Genomic DNA, 17,123 nt, shown 5'->3' with positions numbered 1-17,123 from the left:
CTGATGCTCAGGCTCCTCCTGCTGTCCCCGCTGCGGGCCAGCTCCGCTGAGCAGGAAGACAGGGCTTTCTCCCTGACCACAGAGGGTCCTATGCTCAGGCCAGTAGCAGTGGCCCTGCACTTCTAGTTCAGACTTTGCTTTTCAAGGAAGTTGGAGCAAGTTCCCCAGGGGGAGGAGCATGGCTGAAGCCCCCAGGGCTAAAGGCTGGTCTCCCTTGGACACTGGGCCATTTGCATGCCATCTCAAGGCAAGGACTCCCCCGTAGCCCTGCAGGGACCTGGAGGGGCGGTGACACACTCAGCCTCTGCTGTCTCTTTGCTGGGTGGGGGTGGGGGGGCGTAGTTCTGTTGGGGTACCTCCCCTGCCCCCTCCAGCCTCTAGGCCGGCAAGTTCCCACTCCCTGGCACTCACCAGGTGCCCAGGAAGCCTTCCCTGACCTAAGTCCCAGCACCCTGTCTCCCCTCTGGAAGGTGGTCAAGGATGAAAGGTGTGAGAGGAATTCCCTGTGGCCGGAAAGAGCCCGGCTTGCTCAGGGTCCAATTCCCAGCATCTCTCTCACCCAGACAAACCGACCCAACTAGCCTCTGCCAAGTGACCATCCCGCAGGGTGAGCAGGCGGTGTGTTGTCAAGGAAGGGCTGTGCTCTTGGGGTCTTCAGAGGTGGGGTTTCCAGAAGCAGATCTCCAAGCCTTTCCGCGGAGGCACCTCTGGGTGAACTTGAACTGCCAACCTTTTGGTTACCAGCCAAGGACTTGCTTACTGTTTTTGTCAGAGACAAAAGAAGGTACTCAGTAAAAACTGTTGTAAGAATGAATGATGTAAAAAAAAAGAATGGTGTGTGTGTGTGTGTGTGTGTGTGTGTGTGTGGCTTTGCTGTATGAATTGTCTGTGCTTTAGGACTAGGATGTCGCTTTCTACACCGTTTGTCCTCTGGGCAGCCCAATGACCAGGCTTCTGCTTGTCCTCTTGCGGAAGTTGACTGCCGGGTCCAAGGTCTCAAGTTGTTGGGGGGAAGCTCCTACTGAGAGGGGCCTGGGCTGCCCAGAGACTCTACATTCCTTCTCAGCCAGGAGCAGGGGAAGGTGCTGTCAGGGAAGCCAGCCCTAGATAATGTCACAGACCCGCAGGTGCAATTGTATGGCTATAAAAAGATTACCATAAAGTCATAGATAATGAGAGATGAGAGGAAAATAAAGGAGTCAGACACATTTCATTGTAGCATGCTCACCTCAGCCCCTCTTGATGGTCCCTGTGGAGGTGTGGGAGGAGGAGAGAGGAGGAGAGAGAGGGAGCAGGGAAGGAGGGGAGCCTGGAAGAGAGAGTGATTTATTTCTAACCGAGGCTTATATATCTTTGGGGGTGTGCAAGCCCCCTGATTACAGGAAACGACCTGCATCGCAGGAAGGGGGTGTGCCACAGGCAATAAAGCAATGGGAGGGGGATGATCCAGGGTCTACAGGCCATTGGAAGAGGAGGGATTAAGGGTACACGTGTGACAAGATGGGCAGATCCTAGATTCAGGATGGCAGCCTAACCTTGGTTGTCATGGAGTTGATTTGACCACTTGTCTGGGCTCTCCAAGAAAACAATAGCTATTCTTATCAGTAGGGTGTGAGCCCCACCTATGGTGTGGACCAGACAGTAGTCTGATTGCTCTAGATGCCTTCAGGGAGACACCTTCCAAGCAGCTTGCATGAGTGTGCTACAGTCATTTACCATGTGTTGCAAGCAGTGTCCTAGGTCTGACGTACATATTTGGGGGAGACAAGCTGGGGAACAGTCTTTTGTATCCCACAAGGTGCCAGTTTAAACACAGGATGCCCAGTTCCACTTAGGGTCCAGATAAACTGTGATAAGACTTTCAGTAGGTTAAATGGAATGTTTGGGGCAGCTACTAAAAATGAAATCATTATGATTTAACTAGGCATCCTCCTCAGCCCTCTCACACCTGGCAACCCTAAGGTGGGGGGAGTGACTCCCTGGGAAGGGCCGTGGTTACTGTATGAGGCTGCTAACGGCAAGGTTGGAAGCTGGACTCTGCCCAGAGGTAGCTCAGAAGAAAGGCCATCTACCGTGGGACAATCAGCAGTTGAGAACCTTCATGGGGCACTGGGCAGCTGGAGAACACACGGGCCACCATGAGTCAGAGCTGACTGGAGGGCAGCTGGTTTGGGGTTTTAGAAACACAGTGGGAGACACCATGGCCCGGCTGGGTACTGGGCAGCTCTGAGGTGGTATAGACACCTGTTGATTACTGGGCTCCCTGCCTGTCAATGCCCCTGGTCTAGAGGCAGGCTGCCTACTCCTCTGTAGTTGTCAGAGGAAACCGGCCTCTAACAATTATACAGCAATAATATATAAAGGTTATAGTAAAGTCATAGAAGATAGGAGAGATAGGCGAGAGAACAAAATGAATCAGACACATTTAATGGTAGCATGCTCACCTCAGCCTCTCTTGGTGGTCGAAGAGTGAGTGGGAGAGCGAGCGTCTCTACTATCTTGGGATACTTATAGGTTGCCATAAGCCATGCATATTCAGTAGTTACATACGTCACAGGGTGGGTGGTAACCACAGTAAGGTCCCTGAGCTCACGGCTCACAGATGAGGAAACCTAATACCTGCACTGGGGAAGGTATGAGGGGGCTGGGTGGCACAGCAGGAGGTGACAACAGGATGTCTGCTTCTATAGGGAGAAAGAACCCACCATGTGCTCACTTTAAGGCACCACAGCTGTTAGGGGAGAATCTGTGGGAGTGACATTTAAAGCAGGATCATGTACTTGGACTTTACCTCTAATTTACCAAAGTGGCGGCTTTCCTACTGTGGAATACTAGCTTCCCAGATTCCCTCTGTTGTAAATTAGGGAATATAGTCCTCGTCACATTTCCCTTAGTGTTAGTTTCCCACATTTGGCCAAGGGACAGAGTGTACAGGAGACCGTTCCCCAGGACACCATCACCTCCTGCACTGCGCTGGGAGGGAGGGTCTTTCTGAGAGGAGGCAGTGAGGCTGGGAGGAAGGTGGGCCCAGGAATGGCGAGGGCGGGGCTGAGGATCGGAGGAATATGTTCCTCACAGTGTCTAGTGTCGCCTTGTGAGTGTGGCAAGAGGGCTTTTCTCCGAACCACACCCCGAGAAGGGGACATGGGGCTACTCTTCTCCAGCACCCCCCCACCCCAAGCTTCCCGACATGACTCTCCAAGGCAGGGGCGGGGGGCACGGCGGAGGCCTGTGGGTTTCGGACAGACAGCAGAGGGGGGCCAGGGGCTTGACTGATAGCTGGTGGGCCACCTGCTCTGTGAGAGGGCTTGGTGGAGCCATGCACCTTTAGAGCTAAGGCCCCAGGTGGGGGTGCCCAGGTCTCCACTTCCCTAGAGCTCCCCACCCACTCTAGGGGACACTCAGGTGGAAGCCCAGCCACCACCCCGCTGCAGGGGGTGGAGGTCTCTCCTGCCTGCAGAGGATGCTGCTGAAAGCTCTGGACTGTCACCATGCCCATCCCGTAGTCCTCGGCCACCATTATGGTGATCGTCATCGTCCTCCTCCTGGGGCTCACGTGGACAGGTCAAACTCAGGTCTTCCCCTCACCTGGCCTTTGTTGCCTGCGGTGGGCCTGCGGTGTGCAAGAGGTTCCTTCCTCAATAAACGTCCAATGACTTCTCAAAATGCACTGCAATCGTCAGTTCTGACTCACATCCCCCCCCACCGACCGGCTGCTGTGCCGTTCTGAGACTGGAACTTTTCATGGGAGTAGAAAGTCTCATCTGTATCCAAGGAGCTGCTGGCAGCTTCAAACCACTGATTTGGGGGTGAGCAGCCTCACTGAAGCCCATGAAGCCACCGCTTCCACAGCTGGAAAAAATACCCCTCCCACCAAGAGCTGAAGCTTTATTCTGAGGGCTTGGCCTGGGGCAGTGGATGCCCTGGCCCTCTGCTCCTGCCTGGCCTGGCCCGGTGTCTGACAGGAAAGAACTTTGTGTTCGGAGCTTGTAGGAAGTCTGAGCTGGGCTGTTATCGGTGCAGCCTTTCCTGCACAAAGGACCAGAGGGGGCCCAGGGGGGCTGGCCCTCAGCCTGGGCTGCCTCCTTTCTTGGGAAAGGACAGCTAGGTGGTGAATACCTTCGTGGGAGGCTGGTGGGGACTGGTCTTGACCTTAGGATGATGTGAGGTCAAGAGGGGTTGGAAGAACTGGGGGGAGGACTTCACCGACCCACTGTGAGGGGGGCGGGGGGAGCGGCTTGAGGGCTGGGTAAGGAGCTAATCCTAGCAATCCCGGCAGAGTGGCAGGGCTTTCTACAGCGGTTGGGTGGGGTCTCCTTCCTCAGGGTTCCAGGAAGGGGAACCTGGCCCAGGCTCGGGCTGTGCCTGACACCTAGTGGCTTCTTGCTGGGCGCGAGCAGGGGTGGAGGGAAGAGAGGGGGGAGGAACAGCCGCCCTCGAGGAAGCCAGGCGGCCAGAGGGGCTCTTTCTTACACCTCAGCCATTGCGCGCCCCCCACCCAGCACCCCCAGCCCCTCTCTCCCTGCAGGGGGCCTCGCCTGCACCTCTACCGCGGCGAACCTCAGGGCCCCTTTCCCCCGGGCCACCCGGCCAGGTCTGGGTCTGCAGGCGCGCCCTGTGGTCCCCTTCCGGCCGCGGGAGACGCACTCGCCACACGCCCCCCACCTGGCCGTCGGGCCCTCTTGTGCTCCCGAAGGTGCAGAGTCCCAGAAGCCGGCCCTCCAGTCCTGGATTGCCAAGGTTACCCTTCAAACTTCGGGGCTAGAAGGGCTAGATCTCAGGGGGCCACGGTCCTCGCTCCTTGTCCGCCCTGCCTTGTCCCCCAAGGTCGCAGGCCACTACCAGCCTGCGCCGCCCCGCCCCCGCCCACTACCACCCCGCCGCGTGATCCCCGCCGCGTCGCGCCAAGCGCTGCCAACGCGTTCGCCGCCGCCCGGTCGCCATGGCGACGCCTTCGCCGAGCCCGGCCGCCGGAGGAACCGGCCGAGCAGCCCGGGCGCGGCGCGGGGTGGGGAGGACCTCGGGGCCCCGCGCCTGGCCAGGTAGGCACCCCCGCGCCGGCGGGGAGCGCAGGGCGCAGGCGTCCGGGAGGGCGGCTCCAGGTGCGTGGGACCGGGAAGCGGAAGTGGCGGGCCCAGGTGAGCCGGGGCTCGGGCGGGGGTGCGCCCCCAGCCACACCTCCCTCCCTCCCGGGGGCGCCCCGCTCCCGGCCCTGCGCCGGGGTGGACGGGGAGGGGGGGTCCCTACCGAATCTAGAGCGGCGCGGGCAAGTGACCCCGAAGCTAGAGCTCACGGGCCGCCGGCTGGTGTGTCCGGCTGCAGAACAGACTTTCTGCGCCCGGGGAACGCACCCGGGAGGTTCCAGTCGGGTGGCTGGGAGTCGGACTCCGTCCACGGCGGTGAGTTTGGTTTGGTTTCGAGAACACGGTGCAGGGGAAGCGGCTTCCTCGCCATTTGTGACTGTCCTTTTGAAATCTGAGACCAAAATCGCTTCCAAGGTGGCAGGCCGGCCGCGGCCTCTGGGCCCGGAGCCGAGGAAGGCAGGTGGATCTTAAACAGAGGGGAACTAGTTGATCTTTCCGCGCCCTCCTTTAATAAACAGCGCCCAGTTTGGGAAAACCCCGCCCGCGAGTTGCCAGGGTGGGCGCAGAGGGCAGCTGTGGAGGGAGGGGTATCCACTACCTTTGCCACCTGGCTGGGCAGGAGCAGCTCCTGGCTCTGCCTGCCCTCCCCCGAGGGGCCCCAGGGATGTCTTCAAAGGCTGCTACCCCTTCCAGATCTTTCTCCCACCTGCTCTTCTCCCCAACCACTCCCCCTCGGCAGTCTCAGAGGGTGTTCTACACCCACCAAAGTCCCTTCCTAGGAGGCGGGCATTCGTTCCGTGTGTTTTCATAGGGAGCCCCCACAGACTGCCACGATTTCTCCAGTGAAATTTGAGATGAGACCGAGACAGGACCAGCAGGTAAACCCCAGTTTGAAAATCCCTAGGGTGGCCCATATGGACAAAGAGCTGCTGCGGCCCCACCCCGTGGCGGGAGGAGCCTCACCCTGCGAGTCCAGGCTGTCTCTTTGCCCCAGTCTGGCTGCCCTCTCCTGACAGGCCAGCTCCTGAGCTGAGGCCTAGCAGTCTTACAGGGTGTGGGTGGAGCCATCCGGGCAAGCCGCAGCATGGGGCAGTTGGCCTTGCTGGGTGCTGTGAGGGTGCAGACATGCCGGCCGAGGGGCAGCACCCTTGGAGGGTTTTCTTGTCTCTAATCTTACGGAAGCAGTTCGTCAGTGCCACCAGGGCTCCTTGCCTGAGAAATGTCATGCTCCCACAAGTGTGGCTTCACTGGGATATTAAATGTCTCCCGGTGAATCGGTTCGCCAATGGACTTGGTAAGAGGTGAAAAGCTGATGATGCCCGACACTGTGCCCCACTCCAGGGCTTTCTGCTGAGTGGGGGCCATGGTGGGCAGCGGGTGTGGAGGAGAGGGTAAAGCTTGCTGCCCCCACTGGTGGCAGTGGCCCCAACCTTGTGCCCTGTTACGCTGGATTTCGTTTCTGCTGGTGCCCTATCTGAAAGCCAGCGGTGGGGCAGGCATCATGCCAGGCACTTGTACATATGTGTCACACTTCGTATTTACTCATGAGTTCTGGTGGCACCATGGCTAAACTTGGGGCTGACGTGGAAAGGTCCCCAGTTAGAAACCTCCGGCTGCTCCCAGGAAGATAGATGAGACTTTACGCTCCTACGGAGTGCCCGTTTTGGAAACGCACAGGGGCAGTTCTACCCTGTCCCGGAGCGTTGCTGCTGTGAGTCAGTATGTCTCCTCCGTGGTAGTGAGGTTTTGTAGTTTTTAGTGATTGCTCGATCCAGTAAAAGGGGCCTGGGGCGCCGTGGTTATGTGTTCCACTGCTGATCCTGCCACTCCGTGGGTGAAAGAGGTACCTAGTCTGTCTCCGGGAAGATGGACGGCCTCAGGCACCCTATGGGGTAGTTCCCCTCTGTTCTGTGGAGTCACGATGTCCTGGGGTGGGCGAGTCTTAACAAGGCACAGAGCCCACTCTACCTTTGAGGTCAGGCTCAGAGGGGTACGGGAACCCTAAAAGTTCATTTTTCTTCTGACTTTGAACATAAATGGGAACATTTCTGTGGGCCCCCACAAGTCTGGCACGGGCCTCTCGTGCCTCGTGGAAAATCTGGGTGGCCTCCACACTCTGGTTTCTCCCCGGGTGGGGCTGGCAAGAAAGTGCCCACCTTCTAGTTCAGCTCTGGCTTTGCCTTCTCAACCCCTCCTATCCGAGGGTCGCTGAGCTCCCCCCTGTCCACCCCCCTGCCACATACACTCCCTCCGCCCCCTCTCTTGGGCTTTTCTAACTTGGTTAAAGGTGGCTCAACCAGCCAGGCTCCCGCACCTGCTTTCCTGGTGGGTGCGGCCTGCCTGCAGTCTGGCCTTGGTTGGTAATGAGATTAGTCGGCAGCCTTTTCAAGAGCCTCCGGTGGGGAGGGTGCTCAGCTTGCGTAGTAGCTGCTGTCCCAGTCCATCTGCATTAAGCAGAGCCTGACTGCCCTGCCATGGGGCATGCGTGGGGTGGCTGTCACAGCTTCCAGACATGTGTCCCTCCAGCTGTGTGTGTGTGAGAGAAAGAGAGAGAGAGAGAGAGAGAGAGAGAGAGAGGTGGCCCACTTAGGAAGGGAGGACGTGCGTGCTCGCCCACAGGGCCCGGAGTCAGGGGGCTGGTGCTGCCAAAGGAGTAGATGCCCGAGCTGCCAGGGTTTGTGACGTGTGCGTGGGTCAGACTGTCCCAGGTCACTGAGGCACCTGCACCCACCAGCCTGGACACAGCCCCTCCGGTAGCCAAGTCAGCACGGGGAGGGCGGGTGGGGGTGCTAAAGGAACCTGCACTGAGCCTGCCTGTTGGCTGTTGGGAAGCTTTGCCTTTGAGACTCTGAGCCTGAGGCCAGAGGCAGACCCCACCCAGCCCTGGGGGCAGCAGTGTCTCCTGGTTTGGCACAGCCTCTCTCCTGTCACCTTCCAATCAGATGGGGTGGGAGTGGGGGGCACAAGGTTCCAAACCGGTCCTTTATGGCTGGCACCCTCTGGGTGGATGCCGGCTGCTGGCGGCCGGTGTGCGTCCAGAAAGCTGTGTGGTTACGTGGTGGACTGCTATTAGAAAGGTCAGCAGAAAAAAAAAAAAAAAAAGAAAGGTCAGCAGTTCAAAACCTCCATGTGCTCCACAGGAGGAAGGTGAGGCCCTCCACTCCCGGGAAGCGGTTCAGCCCTGGGACCCACCGGGCAGTTCTGCCTGTGCTTTTTATAGCATTGCTTTGAGTCAGAATCGACTGGATGGTTTGGCTTGGGGACTCGCCGCCTGTGGTCCCACCTCTCTCATCCCACCACCTCTCCCCATGAACACGCGCGCACACACTCACCATGCCTGGTGAGCTGGTATGGAAGGCAGGCGACCCTCGAGGCCTGTGCAGGTGGGTGGTACAGGCTCGGAAGGATGACTCAGCCAGGGGCCACTCAGGTCCTGCAGGGCCCAGCGTTCGGGGTGCTCCAGGCAGGGCCCAGGTGAAAATGCCCCACCTTCAGCTTGTAAAGATGTCCAGACGTGCCGGATGGACAGAGTGTGCAGGGCCCTCGGCCAGTCTTCCAAAGACCACCTTCTACCTTGGCAGCACTTCCCAGAGGCCACCTTTCAGCCCAATAATAGCTGGGTCCATTACACTATATCCACCAGCTATGAGAAAGAAGAGGGCCCAGACAGGGAGGGGAGGGAGGGGGGGCGAGCACCCACCCCACCTCATGGAAACGATCGACCAGGAAATTGATTTGCTAGTTCAACATTCACCTAAAGCACAAAGAAATGTTTCTTTTAAAAAGCAGCTGTTGGGGCTGGGGCCAGCAGTCCCACACCTGGGTGGGGACGCACACAGACAGGTGGCAAGAGCATCTCTGCTACACTGACTTTCCATAATGCACCCCCCCCCCCCCAACGTGGAGACCACTCCATCCACAGAGGATGGGGCCTTAAGTAGCTGGGGAGAAGTGGTGACTAGATGCCAGGTGGCTGGGCCGTCCATCCCCCAGGCTGAATGAAACCAGGCTGTCTCAAAGAGACAGATGCGAGGTTGGAGTGGGAATTGGAATGAAACGATGAACTGTCTGGAATTTTGAAGCCCCCTTGTGATCCTGGAAGCAGAGACCTGGAAACCACAGCTCACTCATGGGGACCAGGGGCAGGGGCGGGGAGCGGGAAGGGAGGGGGTCCTTGTTTGGGGGGGCATGACGGTGGGACATTCTGGAGGAGGATGGTGGGAACAGTGGGACAGATGGGTCAGAGCCATAGGACTGTCACTGTGGAAGTTAGAGTTGGCAGAGTCGCTGTGACAGTGTATCTTCATTACCACTGACAGGAACAGAAGAGGCGGTGACTGTCCACCGACTGGTGGCAGAGAGCTGTTCCCTCCAGTGCTTCTGTGTCCTCACTAATCAGATTCCCACTGTGCCTGGCTCCTGGGGGGCGGGGCGGGGACCTGATAAAGGGCAGTGGCAGGGAGGACCGCATTTCCTCCATGGTAGCCAGGTGTTCAGTGCCCAGAAGAGACTGAGCTGTGGCCCTGCCTTCCGGGACACAGAGAATAATGTAAGATGAGTGGGGAGAGCCTGGGGGTGGGTGTGGGTGGGGTAGTCTCTAAAGCCAGGGGGAGGGAGGGCTGGGCAGAGTCCGGTGGAGGTGGGGAGGGCAGCTTCTGGAGGGGCGGGGACACACGGAGCTGAGAGTGCCCGGCCTGGCCTGTGTGTGGAGAGGGCAGATGGAGGAGGTGGGTGGTAGTAGCTCTGGGAAGTGGGGTGTCCTGAATCCATGGATGGTGGCAGTGAGGATGGGCAGGAGGCAGTGATGGCAGGAGCCGGGGCCGGGCGGTGCAGGGCCCAGTGCCAGGGTGTACCTTTGGGGCACGAGGAGGGCAGGCTTGTGGCTAACTGGGGTTGGGGGTGATAGTGGAGCATGGATGCGTGAGCAAGAAGCATTTGCAGGGCGCCCAGCTAGAGACACGATGGCAGGCCTGAGGCTAGAGTTGGGGGGCAAGGGCAGAAATGACAGCAGATTCAGGGGTCACCTGTGTAGAGGCAACAGACAAGGGCAGATGCTAGAGTCCAGAATCCAGAAAAAAGGGGTGAGCCACCTGCCCTGGACGGGTGGGGCAGGGGAATGGTCACTGGCCCCTGCCTCAGGGTTCTGTTTTTCTGCTTAGGGCTGAAAGAGAGCAGTGTGTCATGGTGGCCACACAGTGGCATTGGTGGACAGTGTAGGACAGGGGGTGGTCATGGGCCTGGTGTGGAAAAGGACCAGCCACAGAGAGCAATGCTGGTCAGTTATTAACATGACAAGGGAGATGGACTAGGGGGCTTCAACAATGTCTGGAAAATTCCATTATCTTTCCATCCCATCCCCTTCCCCTCCCCCCGGGCTTTTTGAAGTCCCCAGGTGTATTTGTGAATGAAAAGATAGGCCTGGTGCCCCTTTAAGTGACACTCACAGGTGCGGCCTGGGAGACCACAGCCTTGCAAACTCCATGACCAGAGCAACTGTCCTCCGAGCTCAGAGGGTCGCCCTGAGTCCTGGCATAAAGTGACATCTCACGGTGATGCTAATTTTCCTTTCTGGCACAGCTGGCTGGCAAGCCTGAGCCTCTGCTCCTCTTGTTCCCGCCCCCAGTGTCCTTGTTCAGGGAGGAGCCCTCTTCTCAGGGGCCAGGGATTCCTGTTCCTGCTCCCCCCCCACCCCCGGGCAACGTCTACTCACCAGCTCTTGGTTCGCTTTGCTGCGTCCGGGTTTTACTTGTGACATGATTAAGCAAAGCGATTGTTTGTTCTGTAGCACCCCGTTTACTCTGAGTTAAGCTCGCCCCGCGCCCCCAAATGTGTACCCCTAGATCTTCCATGTTTCATTTTCCCCATTTTGTCTTGTCTATGTGATGAAAGTCCGATTTCAGCTTCTTCCCAGTAAACAGAGTCTTGATGGCCAAGAAAAGGAAAAGAGAGAAACGCGTGCTCCTTGTCTCTGAAAGAGTATTTCTGAGGACAACGGGATGTGAGGGTCCAAGTCCAAATGTGACCACGCGGCCTCACCTGACTTGGCCACCAGGATGCGTGTGAACAAGCTTGGCTTCTTAAAGCTGCCAGAGCGGCAGGGGAGCTTGCGGGCTGAAGGCAGGGTTGGAGGCCACCCCTGTGGGGGCTGCTCACCCCTGACGTCTCTGGGCTCACTCACAGACGCAGCTCAGGGTTGCAGGGGGTCTTCCAGGGGAGGGGATGTGTGGGGTGCGGAGCTGGGGAGCCCTTAGGGAAGGGAGGTGGGTCTGGGGCCCTGTGGGTGAGGAGGCCGGCGACCTGGGCCAAGCTCTGCCTGTGGGCTTGCCTGAGCAAAGCTAGAGGGGGCTGGGTCTGCCTGTGGCTGTCCCTTCCCCTCTCTCCTCAGCCCTTGACGTCTCCTGGCAGTCCTGTCACTGTCCCCAAGGGATCACTGGGCAGGGAGAGGGCTGTAAAGATGGGTGTGGGCCAGGCGGCTCCCCTGTCAGCACCGCTCTCCTGGGCTCCCTCTGTGACCTGGCAGGAGGGCTTTCTCCCACCTCCTCGGCCTCCATTTCCTGACCAGTAAATGGACTGTTTGCTGCCCCAGACACACTCCAGGCGTCCTCTTCCTGGCTCTCATTGGCTGGACCTTCAGTGTGGATCCCGGCCTGAGAGAGCATGCAGCTCAGACCCGGTTGACCTCATCTTCCAACCTGTCCTGGGCTTGGAGTGGAAAAAAGGAGAGAAGGGAGGGGTCTACTGGGTGGCTCCTGCCAGGCACTGAGGTTTAGGGCATGGGCTGGCAGCCTTTGCAGGCTCTGTGGGTGGGCGCTCACTGCTGCAGTCTCTGGCCTGGAGCTTAACAAAGGGGGTGGGGGTGGAGTGGGATGAGGGGAGGTGGGCTCTCCATTGCACCTCATGACCCATCTGGGGTTGTGCCCTTGGGGAATTTCTGAGGTCTCTGTCATTTACTGTCAACCCCACCTGGGAGCACCCAGGGCCTCACAAGGTAGAACAGATAGCACAGGTCCCACCTGCCACCATGGCTGGGGGTGTCTTTGCTTGTGTAGCAAGCTCCTGGTTTCACAGCCAGGCACGAGGTGCGTCTCTGGGCTGCCAGACCATCCCTCTCAACGACTGCCAAGACTTGCCAAAGGCATGGGGGGCGGGGTACTCCCGAGTCCTGAGCTCTGCTCTCTCCCCAGCAGCTGCCTCACCATGGAGAGCGGAGCCAGCACAGCCGCCCCTCCCCGAACGCTGCCATACTGGGTGACCTTCTCCCAGCTGCTGGGTCTGACCGTGGTGGCCATGACAGGCGCCTGGCTTGGCCTGTACCGAGGTGGCATCGCCTGGGAGAGCGCCCTGCAGTTCAATGTGCACCCTCTCTGCATGGTCATAGGCCTGGTCTTCCTGCAGGGTGATGGTGAGTCTCAGAAGGCTGTGTTCCCGAGAGACACGATTTGCACGGACCCTGTCACCTCATCCCCCCACCCCCAAAGAGCCCTGGTGGCATCATGGTTACACACTGGGCTGCTAGCCACAAGGTCAGCAGTTTGAAACCACCAGGCCCTCTGTGGGAGAAAGATGAGGCTTTCTACTCTATAATGAGTTATAGTTTATGAAACCCACAGGGGCTAAGGGTCACTATGAGTCAGAATTAACTCGACGGCAGCAAGTATGGTTTGTCACACCCAGGTCTCTGAGATTCCAGAAAAGAGAAGGGAGGCGGGCTGGAGCTGGGGACACTAGGCACCCAGCCAGGGGTTCCTGAGGCGGGGGTGGGGTGGCGTGGGGGGTGGCAACTCGTCTGCCTGTCCCAGCACCTGCACTCTTGCTTTAAGGAGCAGGAAGGTGGCACAGGCCATGGGGTGGGGTGCTTGGGGCCTGGCTGGGCCACACCAGGAGGCGGGCGGCTTCTTCAGTGGAGAGATGTGTGTGTGCCTGTGCAGAGGCTGGGCTTGGCTGAGCTAGAGCACCTCCCCAGCTGGGGTGGGGCTGGGGGGTGGGGCTTAGCCTCCATCCTACCTGGAGGCCACAGTGGTCCTCTTGACCGGTAACTAGAAAGCTGGGGGCTGTGTCTGGTCCACTTGTTCTTTATATCCCCTTTGCCACCTGACCCCGCCAGCAAGGGCTGCCTCACTGGGGAAGCCAGGCTCCACTTTGGTTCTGAAGCAGAGAGCCTGCTGGTGAACATGGTGGCAGTCTGACCAGGCTTCAGTGTGGGGACTGCTTGGGGACGCACCCACCTAGATGCGTGGGCCACCTCAGTGTGATTGCACAGTGGCACTGGGATGGGCAGGGACTTGCCGGGAGTCCCGCTTGGGGTGGGGTGCATGTTGGCTACCTCAGGAACTGGGAGGCCCCCTGGCCTCTAAGCAGATGGGTAGGAGGTGGTGGATGGATCTGGGTGTCCAGACCCACACAGCCAGAGTGCGATCTCCGAGGCTGGGAGCTCCTGAGGGGCTGAGGGTGGGTTTCCAGCGTCTGGGATACCTCCAGGTCCTGGCAGCATCATGGTTACACACTGGGCCGCTGTCCATACGGTGTTCAGTTTGAAACTGCCTGCCGCTCCTCGGGAGACACACAGGACTTTCACTCCTATAAAGAGTTAGAGCCTCTGAAACCCACGAGGGCAGTTCTACACCGTGCTGTAGGGTCATTTGGAGTTTGGTTTGGGTTTGGGAATACCTCTGTAGGCCCCCAGCTCGGCCTCCAGCTCCCACCAGGGTGGGTCTTCTTGCTGCTGCAGCAGGGGGAAGGTCCTCAGCACAGGCTAATGGACTTTCTCCCCTTCCTCCCTCCTGTCCATAAGCCCTGCTGGTTTACCGTGTCTTCAGGAACGAGGCCAAACGCACGACCAAAGTTCTGCACGGGCTGCTGCACGTCTCTGCCTTTGTCATCGCCCTGGTGGGTGAGTTCCTGGCCCGGCCTGAGAGGCAGCCACTCCATGTGTGAAAGCTTGGGGGGTGTTCCTGCTCCCCAGTCCCTCCAGGCACCCTAGGCAGGGGATTCACGGTACTGGCAGCCAGAGCTGGGATTGGGGCCCAGGCGTCCTGACCAAGCGGTTCCCCTTGGGTCATTCCCTCCTCTCCCTTTTCCAAGTGCAGCCTCGACCTCTCGTGACCTGTCCTCTCTGGTCTAGGTGTGGTGGCCGTGTTCGACTACCACAGGAAGCAAGGCTATGCCGACCTCTACAGCCTGCACAGCTGGTGTGGGATCCTCGTGTTTGTCCTCTATTTTGTGCAGGTGAGCCCTTCCAGCCCTTCAGGTTCCTGGGCCACGACCCAGGATTGGGGGGTGCGGGTGGGTGGGGGTGAGAGGCCATTGTCCAGCGAGTCCCAAAGACACAAGAGTGGCTTTAGCAGTTGGATGCAGCCCTCGATTGCAAAATGGGTACAGAACAGGATTTTAGAGCAGTGGTCAGTTAGATCCCAGCTGGCTGGCAGAGCACACGACTGGTCATGCCCTGTCTTCTAAGCACGTGAATATGACGATGGGTGGAGGGGTGGCAGCCTGGAATGCCTGGGGGCCCACCCTCTCTCCTGAGTGCTCGGTGCAGCCCCTGTCATGGCTCTTAGATTGGAGAAACCGAGCAGATAGAGGGGGAGTTGGCAGCCTCCATTAGGAAGCGGCTGCTTTGGGCATCCCCTCGGATGGCCAGCTGTTGGCCAGTGGGAGGCGCCCAGCCTTGCCAGGCCCGGGCACCACCTCTCTTGTCCTTCCAGTGGCTCGTGGGCTTCAGCTTCTTCCTGTTTCCTGGAGTTTCCTTTTCCCTGCGGAGCCGCTACCGCCCACAGCACATCTTTTTCGGGGCCACCATCTTCGTCTTTTCCGTGGGCACTGCCCTGCTTGGCCTGAAGGAGGCACTGCTGTTTAAACTTGGGTGAGATTGAGAGCCCCCCCCCCCCAAGTCACCTGGGCCCACAAAGCGCCGGCTTTCGGAGCTCTCTCTCTCTGTGGGGGTGGGGGCAGTGGGCTCTGGCCTTGGGAGACCGCCAGGTTCTTTCTGAATGACACTGGTCTAACTGCAACCCCTTGGGTGGCTTTCCCCTTCGGCCTCGCCCTCCAGGGCCAAGTACAGCACATTCGAGCCGGAGGGCATCTTGGCCAATGTGCTGGGCCTGCTGCTGGCCAGCTTCAGCGTGGCTGTGCTCTACATCCTGACCCGCACCGACTGGAAGCGTCCTCCCCAGGCTGAAGAACAAGCCCTCTCAATGGACTTCAAGACGCTGACCGAGGGAGACAGCCCCAGTCCGCAGTGACTTGTGTGCAGGGCGGCCTCCTCCTGGCCAGCGGGCAGGTTCTGCTGGCTCTTCAGCAGGATCAGGGGCTCCGGGGAGAGGACCTCCTTCCTGCAGGGTGGCCGGGGAATGGGGTACACCTGTCTTTCAGAGCTAATTTCAGGGGGATCGTGCTTGTCCTCCCGCTGCTCTCTCTTCTCACTGCCGCTTTAGACTAGCTCTAGTCGTCACGCAAAGGTCCCTGCACCTGCTGTCCGTCCCTTCCAAAGGAGAAGGCTTTGGGCAGAACAGCTCCCTACTGGAGACCGAGGCTGGGCCGCCTGAGGGCCTCCCGTCACACCAGCAGCCCTGTCCTTTGGCCCTCGGTCTGAGTGACATTATGTGTAAACTATGTTCAGAGGTTCCCCAGGAGATGGGAGGAGTGGGCCCCTCCAAGCACAGCTGTCTTTCTTGGCCCCACAGCAAGCCCTGTTCCCAGAGGGTCCCTGCAGGGGCTGCTCTGCCAGCCTGCGGGTCTGGGCTGGGGCAGCAGTGCTCTGCCAGGCCCGGCTTCGGTTTTCTCATGCCCTCGTTTGATGGGCAGCCTCCTGCTTCTGTCGCGGAGAGAGGCCTCTCCTCCCTGCCGACCCTCCTTGGAGAGAGGAGGTTCTCGGCGGTGGCTGGGTGGTGTCCTGACACCCCCAGGCCTGTGAAGGGTGTGGCGCTGAGTCACTGTTTGCCGCTGTCCGGAAATAACGTGATGAGAGCATTGATCTTGTGCTTTTCAGACTTGGCGAATCTGCTTCTTGTTTTCCCTTTTCTGGAGTTTCAGGCGATGACATAGTTTGAGGCAGTTCACTGGAGGCATTAATAAAGGTCCTGAATTTTACTATGGTTCTTGTAATGGTTGCCCTTTGCACCCCCAAATGCTGTCTTAGGTAAGTGGGCTAGTCTCTGCTAAGGCTTGACTTCCAGCCACCTGTTTGCCCATGGGCCCTGCTGCCTCTGCTACCCGTCTTCGGCCGATCCTGCAGCCTGCCCAGGCAACGATGGTGTACATAGCGTTAGGCCAGGGCAGGCGCCCTGGCACACAAATGTTGACACGTTAGAACTCCTCCACGTAGACCCACTGCCAAAGCACAATGGTGCATGTCCCCTGCCAGAAGGCCACTTAGAGAAATGGCACCTTAGATTTGCAGTAAAAGTTGAAATGAGTCTGTTTTCCCGTGTGTGTGTGCGTGAGAGAGAGAGAGAGAGAGAGAGAGAGAGAGAGAGAGAGAGAGAGAGAGAACGAGAACGAGAAGCCCAAGGTGGCCCAATGGCAGATCTGGAGTGGTTTATTCCGCCTGTAGCCCATCTTCTGTGAAATACAATGTGCTGCCCGTGTAACAGATGATTCAATAAATGTCTGCTGCAAACCTCTTGCCTATTAGCTTCATTTACTGTGGCAATAAAAGGAGCCAGGGCTTTTAGATGTCCCGGCTGGGGGGTTGAGAGAAATTAAATAGCCGCAGGCTGAGCACAGAAGGTAACGTGATTACTGCCATTGATCATGGTGCAGGGTCTGAAGTGGCCCTGGCTTGTCCAGTCTCTGTCCCCAATCAGATAAAGCCTCTTCTCAAACCAGAGAGAATGACTCTGGCCCTGAGGGTGGCGCTGCAGGTGCCCGATGAGGCCCCTGACGAGTCGTTTCCCTCTGCTTTCAATTGGCGCTTTTCCTTTTACAAATCTTTGTTTCTCATTAAGAGCCAAGCTTTCAGAATGAGCAGGGACTGCACTTTAGACCCACTTGCACGGCTCGGGCTAGAACTGGGTTTGTGGTACATTAGTGTGCACCTGG

The 17,123-nt window shown here is 58.6% G+C and overlaps 1 protein-coding gene across 4 annotated transcripts; it reads left to right on the top strand.

Annotated features, from left to right (window-relative positions):
- Window positions 1–4,963: 4,963 nt before the first annotated feature.
- On the top strand, window positions 4,964–16,701 carry LOC101656074 (transmembrane ascorbate-dependent reductase CYB561). Of its 4 annotated transcripts, none has more exons than XM_045299690.1 (6): window positions 4,964–5,042; window positions 12,272–12,486; window positions 13,876–13,974; window positions 14,206–14,309; window positions 14,789–14,946; window positions 15,133–16,701. In XM_045299690.1, exons 2-6 carry the CDS (start codon window positions 12,282–12,284, stop codon window positions 15,323–15,325), a joined length of 759 nt encoding a protein of 252 aa, XP_045155625.1. In that variant the 5' UTR covers window positions 4,964–5,042; window positions 12,272–12,281; the 3' UTR covers window positions 15,326–16,701. The 4 variants fall into 4 exon arrangements, with proteins under 4 accessions (XP_045155625.1, XP_045155624.1, XP_004707322.1 ...); XM_045299689.1 differs by lacking the exon at window positions 4,964–5,042 and adding an exon at window positions 5,215–5,399; XM_004707265.3 differs by lacking the exon at window positions 4,964–5,042 and adding an exon at window positions 5,215–5,399 and having other exon boundaries at window positions 12,269–12,486.
- The last annotated feature ends 422 nt before the right edge of the window (window positions 16,702–17,123 follow it).

Source organism: Echinops telfairi, unplaced genomic scaffold (assembly GCF_000313985.2).
Source record: "Echinops telfairi isolate 266 unplaced genomic scaffold, ASM31398v2 ScPeMD7_7458;HRSCAF=8496, whole genome shotgun sequence".
In the NCBI taxonomy this organism is placed as follows: domain Eukaryota; kingdom Metazoa; phylum Chordata; class Mammalia; order Afrosoricida; family Tenrecidae; genus Echinops; species Echinops telfairi.
Note: the sequence above shows the minus strand (reverse complement) of the source record. Positions and strands in the feature narration are given on the sequence as shown.